At 31.6% G+C, this 12,696-nt stretch overlaps 2 protein-coding genes and 1 long non-coding RNA gene across 4 annotated transcripts; 2 read left to right on the top strand and 1 right to left on the bottom strand.

Moving 5' to 3' along the window:
* Nucleotides 1-3,467: 3,467 nt before the first annotated feature.
* Nucleotides 3,468-6,053, top strand: LOC114420921 (protein trichome birefringence-like 16). 2 transcript variants are annotated; one of them, XM_028386630.1, is made up of 3 exons: nucleotides 3,468-3,843; nucleotides 4,455-4,823; nucleotides 4,962-6,053. In XM_028386630.1, the coding sequence occupies exons 1-3, from the start codon at nucleotides 3,687-3,689 to the stop codon at nucleotides 5,006-5,008; spliced, it is 573 nt and encodes a 190-aa protein (XP_028242431.1). In that variant the 5' UTR covers nucleotides 3,468-3,686; the 3' UTR covers nucleotides 5,009-6,053. The 2 variants fall into 2 exon arrangements, with proteins under 2 accessions (XP_028242431.1, XP_028242430.1); XM_028386629.1 differs by having other exon boundaries at nucleotides 4,953-6,053.
* On the bottom strand, nucleotides 5,727-7,218 carry LOC114420923. Its single transcript, XR_003668462.1, has 3 exons — nucleotides 6,670-7,218; nucleotides 6,303-6,446; nucleotides 5,727-5,795 (listed from the first exon to the last, which is right to left on the bottom strand). It is a non-coding gene; the product is annotated as an uncharacterized LOC114420923 (long non-coding RNA).
* Nucleotides 7,219-8,428: 1,210 nt separating this feature from the next.
* Nucleotides 8,429-11,404, top strand: LOC114420920 (phosphoribosylformylglycinamidine cyclo-ligase, chloroplastic/mitochondrial-like). The gene is made up of 8 exons (XM_028386628.1): nucleotides 8,429-9,020; nucleotides 9,106-9,200; nucleotides 9,289-9,390; nucleotides 9,483-9,542; nucleotides 10,258-10,430; nucleotides 10,512-10,614; nucleotides 10,705-10,863; nucleotides 11,021-11,404. The coding sequence occupies exons 1-8, from the start codon at nucleotides 8,708-8,710 to the stop codon at nucleotides 11,189-11,191; spliced, it is 1,176 nt and encodes a 391-aa protein (XP_028242429.1). The 5' UTR covers nucleotides 8,429-8,707; the 3' UTR covers nucleotides 11,192-11,404.
* The last annotated feature ends 1,292 nt before the right edge of the window (nucleotides 11,405-12,696 follow it).

Below are 12,696 nucleotides of genomic sequence, written 5' to 3'. Positions count from 1 at the left end.
GCATATGTTTAATACTTTGTATCTTGAATTGTTCCATATGGAGTAACAAAATTACAGATTTTGTCATACAAACGAGGAAAAAAAACATTTATCATTTTTTTATTGAATAGCAAGAATATTTATTATGTTCCGTAACTTAATTTTTAACGAATTAAACGGATTATAATATTAAATATAAGGGATCGGTTAGGTTAGGAGTTTGGAATAAGAATAAAAAGGACGCGGAAGGAAAGTGAAATGTAATAATGAGTAACAATGGGTTGGAGACAAACTGTCATACGAACTGTGTTCAAGAAAGTCACGAGTTGGTTTTCCATATGCAATGCATCATGTATGCATGTCTAACGAGTGATACATTTGCAAAAATGTATCTCAAATGGATTCATCCACAAAGAATTTGACTTCAAAATACATAATTATTTATTCTAATTAATTTATTTTAAAAAATGCTGCTATGCTTTTCGTGGTCGAATCAATGGTTTATATATATATATATATATATTCTTAAGTGTGTATCAAATTGAATTAACTTGATGATATTGATAATTCAACTAAATCTTAAAATATTTTTCTATAATTTAAGAAAAAATCATGCTTATAAGTTGTTTTTGTTGATTTTTTAAGTGGTGTGATACTTTTCATATATTATAACTTTTTGTGGGAAAAAAATTATAATTTTTTATAAAATATATAACATGTAGGCAAAAGAAAATTAAAATTAAAATATTTTTATAAACTATAATTGTTGTTTATATATTTTTATATTTTAAAAATATTATATGATTTTTTTTATCATCAATACTATAAAAAAATTAAAAAGATCAAGTCACAAAATTAATATTAATTTATTTTTTATAATTTTTTTACATTCATTTAAAGAAAAAAAAATCGAGGGGCAAATTTATTTTTTTATGAAAGCAAAAAACAAATGTTATTTTATATTATATATCATGTAAAAAGGAAATCTTGTGAGAATAATTTATCCCACACCCAATAAGGTGGATCCACCATTGGGAACAAGGCCCCCGTCAAAGATAAGGGGTAAGAGTTTCTTAGATATTTCCTTCTATCTAATCACTATACTTTGCCCTTCAATTTGTTAACAACGTAACAACAATAATAATTTCTACAGGTGGTGGTAGTCACTTGTGTTATTTAACTAAATAATTATGAGTTTAAATTTTTATTGATTATTAAATATAAAATAAATTGTGTAGAGAAAAAAAATATCTACTTATATGTTCATGATCTTCAACTAAGATTAATTATCATTTTTGATGAAATTATTTTATATTAATCAATAAAATAAAATTGTTAACAATGTTAAGATAATTACATTTAAAGTATTTTTTTAACTCAATGACAGTCATAATTTTGTGTTTAAAAAGTATGTAGTGAATTGAGAGTAAAAAAGTATTTATAAACTACAGTTTGAGATTAAAAAAAAAGTATACTTTATTGTTCACTCTTAAGAGTTATGAAATTTTTTACATACTAGAATAATTTAAATTGTGTTAGTTATTTGTTTTGTTATTATTCAAATATCAACTAAATCAATTATAACTCGTCTGCCCTTTGGATTTTTCTTGTTTTTTTTTAAAGAAAAATCAACTATTTTTGTTTTAGCTTAGATTAATATGTTTTGGACTTTAGATTTTTTAATTCATTTTGATAATTTTATGATGTTATCTAATGTTATCAGGTGTCTTATAACTCAATAATGTTTAATACGTAACTTTTTATTATTATATTTTGGGTAAAGGAAAATTTCTTACCTATTTATATTACTTTAAGTAATACTTATTCTGTCACAAAATAATTACAGTTTTAGTCTGTAAAATTTCAAATTAACTTTTTAATTAGAATTTTAAATGTATTTTAATTTTTTTTTAATAAATATTTTTGTCTTGAAAGACGCCAAAATGTATTTATTAAAAGTAATAAAGAAAAAAATATATTGAGTAAAATTATCTCTTAATAAATATTAATTTTCTCAGAATATTTTTTTTAATTGTTAAAAAATACCATGTTAAACAAAAATTAGGCGTCAAGATCCAGATTTAATTTTTGAACATGCTGCTCCGCAATTGTTTTCACGCCACCGAATCTCAGGTGAAAAGTGAAAATTAATCATGATACGAAATCACGATTCACATAATACCCTCCTTAATTTCCTAAATGACACAAATATCCCTCATCAACCAAACAACCAGTCAGCACCATATTCTTCTTCAAGTTCAGGGCTAACTTCGTCTTTTCCATCCTTAACGCAGTGGATCTGAAGTTGTGAAAAACCCGACACTACCCTATCGAGTCGCATGAGCAACTAACACAGGTTGTTATGTCATTGCTTTTATTTATTTTTTATTATTATTTTTACTACTTGCATACACTCCGCCTCATTTCTATAGCTTCAATTTCGCTTATAAATTAAGAGTAGATCATTTGCATTTGAAGGTCTGTGATGCAATTGTGTATATATTATTGACCTCTCGTTGAGTTTTGATAATTAGAATGCAGAAACGGCTTATATGGCAATATAGATTGTGTGGATTTTTTGGATATTGGGCATTTATTTTGGATGATTGGAGATCTTGTTGAAAATTGAAATATTAATTAATGGAGTTATTGCTTGGTTTTTTTTTTCTTGATATATGCCTGGCCTCTGTTAATATATCCACACTTTGATTTTTGGTTGATGAAAATAAAATCTATTTATGTTCTAAAGGAAACCTTGGGCCCACCTCAATGGCAGCTGTTATCGGTTGAGTGTGCATGACAGTGGTGTGTGGAGTGTGATTATGAACGTGAACACGTGCTAGTGGAAGATGAAATGTGATTCTAAGGAAATGATTGTTACATGTTTGCTTGGGGGGATGAGACTGGACTTGGCAGTTTGGCACCTAGTGGGGATTTTGGTTTGTTTGTACTTCACAGTAACATGGTTTGCATGTGAACATTGACAAGGAAACATAAAAAGTGTTTTGATTTAGGGAAGAAAGTGAAAGTAAAGAAAAGGGAAGGAGGTAAAAGAAGTGGAAATTGAGATAATTGTTTAGGTTGGTTTCAAGGATTTGAAAGTTTAAAAATGGAGTATTTTATTTACTCATAAAATAATTTATTAAAATTATTATTATTTTATTTAAAATTAATTTTTTAAATTTTTTGTGATGTAAAATTATTAATTAAATTATCGTAATTAATTTTATTTAATATTTTTTTTCAATAGATAATAATGTCAATCCATTTAATTTTTGTTGAGACATTTTCTATCTTAATTAAATTTTTATTACTTTTAACTTTAAAAAACTCTTTTTTCAATAAATAAGTTATATCTAAATTGTTGATTTTAACTAAATTTTTATTATTAATTTTTAGATATATTAATACTAAAAAAAAATTCTGGAACTTTTTTTCGGCAAGCCTTATGAACCTTAAGCCGGCCCTTAGAAAGAAAGATAAAATGAACAGACATATATACTTCTTTTCCAGGATACTGGAGTCCAGCCCCCATGTATTTTTATTTTTCATGTTTTTATTTGTCTTTCTGATTCATTCATTCTTACACTTAACACAGATAAGCCTCTGGAACAAGAAGGATTTCTGGAGAAATTGTGTGATGGATATTTCCTGAATGTATAGACAGAGAGTCAAAGATCTGTATTTGGAGAAGCAATTAAGCACAAATGAAAGGGGGAAATAGTTATAGCTTTAGAGGGAGGCATATTTCCCTGGCTCTGGTTATTCTTGTTATTCTTACCATGTTACTGTGGACATGGGAGAGAAATCCAATAATTGCCATGACTTTAAGATCAGCTCAAGAATGGTATCGCTTACCTTCAGGTTTGTATTCCAGCCAGGGATATACATAATGACGTCAATCATTTCTCTTTCTCTCTCCCTTGTACCTTGGTGCAAACTGCTTTTGAGTTTAAAAACAATTTATGTTGTATTTCAGCAAAATCTAAAATGGAAGCTGCTTCTAGAGTAGATACAGAAGATCTTTCTAGGAGGAATGTTTATATCTATATTCTTTTAGCATGTCCAGATATTGACATCAATACCTTAAATCTTGGAATCTGATATGGCCATCTTGTCGTATGTGCTTCTTGAACTGATTTGACTAATTGATACGGAGCTTGATATCCCCATATGATGAAGCATTACTTACAAAATAATTATTGCTTTTGGCCTTATAGAATTTCCGTGGTAAACTATAATCACTGTTAATTGCAAGTGTATACAACCATATACCAATTTCCCTAATGCAATGGTGAACAAGTTTGACATTTGCATTTCTTTTACCTCTTATAGGATCATTTTCTCCCTGTTCTATTGACTAATAATTTACTTACTTGTTGGATTTGTTACCATTTTCTGTTTGTGTTTTGTAATTATTTTGTGTTATTAACTGAATGTTGAGGGTTTTTTTTTTTCTATAAATACGTGTGTAGAATTTCCTGTGGAAGCCCCAATTGAATCAGTGGGAACTTCAACACTGGAAAAGGGTGTGGAAAAATCCATATCCCCCATCACTGAAAATGGAACAAAACTTCAACTTGATACTCAGGGTGTGGAAGCTGTAGATTCTACACCTACAGAATCTCCAGAAACTCAATACAATCAAAATGTCATGCCTTCTTCCAGAAGTAAAGTAACACCAACACCGAAAAAAGGTGTGGAAAAATCCACAACCCCCATCACAGAAAATGGAACAAAACTTCAATTTGATACCAAGGATGTGGCAGCTGTAGATTCTATACCTGCAGAATCTCCAGAAACTCTATACCATCAAACTGTCATGTCTTCTTCAAGAAGTAAAGGTAGATTCTTTTTGTTCTGTTCTTAAAAATTCATTACAATTACTTTTTGCTGCTACTCTATGAATGCATCTCTATTATCATCATTGTTATGCTATACCTGTTGTTTATTGGGTAATTATCTTTATAAAGTTGTTTCAGAGAATGAGGTTGAACAGCTCATTTGGCCAATAAGTTTCTGCTGCTAGTCTGCTACACTGTACCCACAAAGAAAAGATGGAATTTTGCTATTTAATGGTGGTTGTTAATAAGACAAAGTGATGGGGTCCCCTCATCCACCCTAAAGGTAATAAGCAATTAAGCATGCTAATGGACTCTGGTTCCCCTGCTTTCGTACTGATAAGCACTCAAGACTTGGGGAGCCCTCCCTTTAAAGCTAGCCGCCAAGGGGGGGAGATCCAAGTCACTTAAATACTCCACTGAGCATACCGTCCGTACTATATGGTGTGGGACTTAGACACCCCATAATACCCAAATCTCTATCATACCTGAAGAGTGCACTTGGTTTCTTAGTCTTGGGAGTACCATCTTTGTTACGACCCATTCTTAGACCATGATCGACGCACAGATTATGACTTACTTAGTCTGATCAACTTATCTTATACAAAATAATCCGTAAAAGAACACATAATATATCTAGACAAATCTATATAAATATATCTCATTCCATCCATTTAATATCAAGGTTTCAGGTCACAACACAAACCCTTAACATATTATCCAAAATCCACTAATAACAATGTTAATTATAAATACTAATCATCAAGTGTCTCAAAATATCATAAGTACATCTTCATCATGTTTATAAGAGAGAATCATTTAAATTTCAAAATGAAGGAATTCTCCCTAAATCTATTACTACCTTGTCCCGTGTAGCGCATTGTACTGAGTTACAACCAAAATGTTCATCAGACACAAAAGAGACCTACCAAAAGATAATCAAATTTTTGGGTACATCAGCAAATCCTAGGAAGTCTGAGAAAAATGAAATAAAAACAGGGGTAAGTCAGAAGGACTTAGTGAGAGCATAATATACAAAGCGGACAGGAAGGAGAAAACCATTTAGCATGAGTCTTTTCATTCCAAGTAAATATCTTATTCCATCAATGTAAATATCTCATTCCATCCATGTAAATATACTATGAGTAATTGACTCATAAACTACATTATCTCTTCGTTGTAACAAACGACACAATCATTATATTACGAGAAATCAACTTATAGGTTACATTATCTCTTCGTTGTAGCAAACAACAATATAATTATACTATGAGAAATCAACTCATAGACTACATTATCTCTTCGTTGTAGCAAACGACAATATAATTATACTATGAGAAATCAACTCATAGGCTACATTATCTCTTTGTTGTAACAAACGACAAATATAATCATGAACTCACAATAAATAAAATAAACCAATACTCCAACATTCATCCTTATATATATTATCAAAATCTCAATATAAAATTCGAAGCTCACCAAAGATATATATTCTGAAATTTATTTGCTTCTCCCAAAGGAACTTTAAAAACGTCGCTGAGTAAATTAGCTATTCACCTAAAGAACGCAATCAATGTCTTCCACTGTTGCTGGGAAAGTCAATCACCGTATTTTTCACAAGATCTAAACATTTAAAATAATAGAACAAGGGTTTAGACAAAATCCCCAATTTTAGCAAACCTAGGGTTTTGAGGAAACCACAATAAATCCCTACTACTTAGTATCTACCCCTTTTCATACAACCCATAACTAATTAGTGCTATAAATACTCATCTAATACAATGAGTCCTAAACATTTATCTTAAAGAGATCAAATAGAGAAATCCAAGGAAAAAAGTAGTGTTACCCCCTTTTCTCTAGTCACATTCTTGTGCTTGGAAAGACCCGAGGATGCAAGAAGCTTTAAAATTTTGGAAAAATGGAAGGGGATGGGTGAAAGATTGAGAGATTAAATTTTTGGGAAAGGAGAGATGGAGAAAGGTCTCGGGAGTTTTAAGCTGAGGGGGGGAGTGAGTTTTGTTATTTTAATATTTTTTTTATAAGTGAAACGGTTCGTTTCAATCTTCTTTGTAGCTACATGTTTGTTAGTACAATCTAGACTTACTAACTGATGACCTTGGCATGTGTTGGGTTACAAGTGTGACATAAAGTCCCACATCGAATAAAAGTGGAAAGGTTGAACACCATATAAGTAAGGGGAAGACCCATAAACCTGAGCTTTTTGGGTTAGAGTATGGTATCGGATTTTCTTACGTGGAACGAACTCTTTGTAATAAGATGTTTAGGTTAATTGGCCTAGGAAGACCAATTATTATTTTCTATCCAATTTATTTCATTTATTGCTAATTCGCTAAATAGAAACTAGGAGGTCGTAGAGTTCCATTCCACTCTTCCGTTTTCAATGAAAGAACAATTAGGTGAAATTTATATATGTTTTTGTATCGATGTATTTGCAATATAATTGGTTTCAATAAGAACAAAGTGAAAGATTAATTGTTGAGACTTGTAATAAAATGTTTGTATGTGTAAAACAACGTTTATTTTCTTTTCCAGTGGAGTAAGTTTTTTTATTTTTTTATTTTATATATATATATATATATTATCATGGGCTTATCTAACTGGCTACAAGCTAATCTAAATATCAGATGGAATCTGATCTTTGGGATAATGGGATCACTCTTTGGTTCCTTTGGAATATCTGTAATGATTTCGTTTTCAACTTAAAGAATCATTCAGTTCTTGAAGTCGTATCGCTAGCCATGCAAAATAAACTTTCTTTTTTTTATGCACCGAAAAGTGAAGGTCGATTATGTATGTTGGCTATAAAAAAGGTTGGATACCAAGCTAAATTTAATACTGTGAGTGCGGATTCTTGCTTGCTACAAAAGGTTATTTTTAACTAAATTACTATATATCTTTTTTTTGAGAGATACTATATATCTTATTTACCACAGGCTTGGTAACTGTAAATTCAAGTATGTGATTTTTTTGTCATCATATCCTCCAATCTATTCCTTTAGAAATTAATGTTGTTCTTAACGTGTAACTATTGATTCAAAAAAAATTTGCACACTAAAAAATTTAAATGCATGTTCTTTTGCTAAATAATAAATCATTCTTCTACATTAAACACAATCAAGTCTTAGGTCATTCCGTATGCAAAGGGTTATTCAAGTATGTCATATTATATTAATATATAGCAGCTTAAAGAAGTAACTAGAACACCGAAGTCATGCCGGCAAGCTTGATAAATATTACAATAAATATCTATTGTTAAATTTAAATTCAAATGGGAGGATATGAAAAATAGATTCGATCAGGTTATTAAAACTCTTTTTTTTTTCTTTTTTATGGTAAGATATGATTGTATCTTATGTTATCAAAATCTAAGAAATTAATTAAATATATATATATATATATATATAAAATTAAGGACCTAATTCAAAATTAATTAAAATACATATTTTTTAAAATAACTTAGTGATTTAACCGATAATATTCTCTTTAAAAAAATAAACCTAAAATATACTACTAATACTGTTCATGTATTCATTATAGTGTCATCTTGACAGAGCCATATACTTTGAAGTTTACGATCATCCTATCCAAATTTCAAAATCTTACCTATCAAACTCCTTTGTCACCTGATTATTTTATTCTAATGCGAACGAACTTATCCTTTCATTTAACCAAAACGGCGTTGTTTCAATTATTCTATTCGCACACCCCCTGAAAGAGAATCTCTCCTTTCTATAAACCCATAATTTAGGGCGCGCTTTTTCCCGGCCTCCCTTCGCCACCGTATCTCCATCCATCTCCGCCACCGTCGCCACCTCTCTCTCTCTCTCACAGTTCGTATTTATACATCTTCTCTGGTCTTAGCAATGAGCTTCTCAACATGCGCCGAGATATCGCGTTGTTTCGCCGCAGCAACGGCAGCAGCTTCAGCGAAACCTAATTCCGGGAAGTCAAACGGCACCGCCACAACAAGCCTCAGTTTTCTCACTCCAATCGGTCGTTACGGCGCCGTTTCATCAGTGTCGAGGTCGAATAAGACCAACAGAATAGTCGTGGAAGCTACTCAAGGTCTTACTTACAGGGACGCCGGCGTGGACATCGACGCCGGCTCCGAACTCGTGCGCAGGATAGCGAAGATGGCGCCAGGGATTGGAGGCTTCGGCGGTTTATTTCCTCTCGGTACTGTTTGACTTCTTTTTTTATTTTTCACTCTTTCTTTTCGTTACTTATAATTGGATTTTGATTTAACTTGTTTTCTGAATAGGTGACTCGTACCTCGTTGCTGGTACCGATGGCGTGGGGACAAAGGTGATGCTTGCCTTCGAAACTGGAATTCACGATACTATCGGGATTGACCTGGTAAAGTTTTTATGGAAAATGATTTTTGATTTTTGCGTCTGCGTCTGTGTTTGGCTTTGGAGTTTTATGTGTTGTTTGTGCTGTTTAGGTTGCGATGAGTGTGAATGACATTGTTACTTCGGGGGCGAAGCCTTTGTTTTTTCTTGATTACTTTGCCACTGGCCACCTTGATGTGAACGTTGCTGAAAAGGTAATGGATGTGTCCCTTCGATTGAACTTTGAGTGTGCCGTGAAAGCTTGTTTGTGTTTCGCTCACAACTCTTTTAATGTCCTCTTTTTCAGGTTATAAAAGGCATTGTTGATGGTTGCAAGCAATCTGATTGTGTTCTGTTAGGAGGAGAGGTAATTGATATGTTTTGTGGTTTGTTTTTTCACCGTATCAAATTGGATGCGCGCTGGTCTTTGCCATGCCATGTTGTCATGAATTCAGGTTTGACACTGAAGTAACTGCAGCATTCGTTGCTAAAAATATCGTTTTTTTAAAACTTATTGCAAGTCTCAGATATTAAGGGTACTTAGGTGAATGATTGGATATATACAAGAAAAGGTAAGATTTGGGGGACAAATGCTTGGGGAGAGAAAAAGTTGGAGCAGCAGTTACTATGAGGTGTCTTGGTATTGTGAGAAGAGTAATAAAACAAAGGCTTCATTGAGAAAATATTGAAATGTATAGAGGAAGACCTTGTTCTGAATGATTTTACTACAAATTTGGCATGCCTAGTAGCAATGATTGTTAAAGTTTCTTTGATTTGGTGTTTTATTGCATGTCTAAATACTACTATACTAGTCATCCTTTGCTGGTTTAAATGGTGCATGGATTCTTGGATCTTGATTTATTCAGATTGAATCTGTTTTTGATTTTTGCGATCTTACATTATTGTCAAGATGATTAAGTACATGAATATATTGCTACCAATCTCTCTGCTGTAATAAATAAATATGCTTTCTTATACATATGTTCAGCTGCCTGCAAATATAGATATGATAAAGAGATAGTATGGTTTTTTTTTGTATATTTCTCCTTTTGCACTTATAGTTAATTTTATATCCTTCTCAGACTGCAGAGATGCCTGGTCTCTATAAAGAAGGTGAGTACGATCTTAGTGGCTGTGCAGTTGGCATTGTGAAGAAAGATTCTGTAATCAATGGGTCAGACATTGTTGCTGGTGATATTATTATTGGTCTTCCATCTAGTGGAGTTCACTCTAATGGTTTCTCACTTGTAAGAAGGTTAGTTTTGAGTATAGAATCTATAAGATTTTATTAAATTATCAGTTACTGAGAGTCAGATGTACTAATATATCTTAACAGAGTGCTTGCTCAAAGTGGTCTTTCACTGAAAGATCAACTTCCTGGTAGTGATGTTACAATTGCAGAGGCTTTGATGGCCCCAACTGTTATCTATGTTAAACAGGTGATTGATATTCTTTATGACATACTTAAAAATACCTCTTTTTTAATTTTTAATTCCTTCCCTTGACATACTCTTGTTTTTTCAAAATAGGTACTTGACTTAATTAGCAAGGGAGGGGTGAAAGGAATTGCCCACATCACCGGTGGTGGTTTCACAGATAACATACCCCGAGTTTTTCCGGAAGACCTCGGAGCTGTGATATATGATGGGTCATGGGAAGTGCCTGCAGTGTTTAAGTGGCTTCAGGAGGTACATCTTTCTTTAACGTTCCCTGAATAAATATACTTTAGCAGGAAATAAATTATTTTTCATTTCTTATCAACAATTATATATTTTAATCTGGTCTTCAAAATTTTATTTTGGAAACGAAAGTATATAACGCTATATTGATAACCTCTCACGTTAGGCTGGGAAGATTGAAGACTCTGAGATGAGACGGACTTTTAATATGGGCATAGGGATGATCCTGGTAGTTGGTCCAGAGGCAGCTAATAGAATACTCGAGAACAGAGGTGAAACAGAGAAATTCTACCGCATTGGTGAAATTATAAGCGGCAAGGGAGTGACCTTTAGCTAAATTTAACTGAGTTTAATCATGTTGTACCCCTTTAATACTTTCATGGAAAATTTTTCTATGGGAATATGCGATTTGAATGGTCAGTTTATTTGGAGCCTACATAAATGTTACGAAATTTGCAACAATTTTGAGGATGCGCATGAGTCATTGCTAGTGAAAATTGTTTACGTTATTTTGATCTTGCTTTTAGTGAATATCATTGAGGTTTAATCATCCTTTTATGTACCATTTATAGGGGCATGAAATTTGATGTAAACCAAAAGTTGGGTTTTGTTTACCTTTTGCATTCATGTTCAATTGATATATTTTAATGAATCAATAAAAGCTCACCTTGTTTTCGTTTTTTTTTATTTAAAGAATTTGTAAATTCAGTTCCATTTCAATTATTCGTTCCACTTCAATGGAAATCGGTTTTAGTTGTTTTAGTAAGATGATTTGCAGAAAGATTAGTAACAGGATATAATATTACTCTAATGATAAATTTCCATTCAGAGAAAATATTTGTTATATGCGAAATGTTAAAAGCAGTAAATTAAAAGTATTTCATATGAAGTAAATATTTGATTCGCCACTTGGTCCATTCAGAGTTTTTCTTACGTCACCATTCAGAGTTAATATGCTGGAAAGTCCATAACCTTTTGAAGAAGAAAAGACATGCATAAGAAATTTAATTTTATATATTAGGCACGTAGAATTTAATCAACTTATTAGTAGGATTCATTTTGCTTGGCTTAATTGGTGGTTGCGAAAAAAAGAAGAACAACGAGTTTGAAAACATGATTGTTATTTTGTTTGCTCCGAAATAGTATTTGTAAACCTCTGAATAATAGGTATCCGATGAGATTGAGAATAATAGTCATATACCTTTGCAGACCCCAAAAAAAAACCTTTGAATATATACAACAGAGACTAGCATTTGACTAAATCGCGATAGTTATGCTGCCACTGGTGGGGGAGGAAATGAGATGACGATTTAGTAGTTTGTTAAAAGAAAGTAGAAAGAAAGATAAAAGATTTCTCTTTTCTTATTTTTCTTTTAGTATCATTCAAGACAATCATAGAGTCAGATAAGAATATAAATAATAAAAAATTTTCTTTTGTAAAATTTTATTTCACGGTTCGATTGAAAAGAAAATGAGATGAAAGAAAAATATATATTTATAAAATGACATAAATGTCCTTAAAAAAAGATGTAACAAAATATTAAGAAAATTTATTTTAATTTAATGTTAATTATTATTTTAATAATATTAAAATATAAATTAATTAAACATGCATTTTTTTACAATAACAACAGTAAAAATCGAATCTAAATTTTTATGTGGCTATCCCAACCTCCTATCATTAGGTCTAATTCTTCATGGAACTAGCCTAAGTAACCCCACCACCAAGCCAATCCTATTGGTTCTCAACATGAACAAGCCTTTTATGTCAAGGACATTAATGTCTTTAAGAATAATTGACACTTTTTACCCTTTGGTAGAAGGAAGAATATGAAAAAATAA

The sequence above is a fragment of the Glycine soja genome, chromosome 8, assembly GCF_004193775.1.
Source record: "Glycine soja cultivar W05 chromosome 8, ASM419377v2, whole genome shotgun sequence".
Classification (NCBI taxonomy): domain Eukaryota; kingdom Viridiplantae; phylum Streptophyta; class Magnoliopsida; order Fabales; family Fabaceae; genus Glycine; species Glycine soja.
This window is presented reverse-complemented; position numbering and strand designations above follow the sequence as displayed.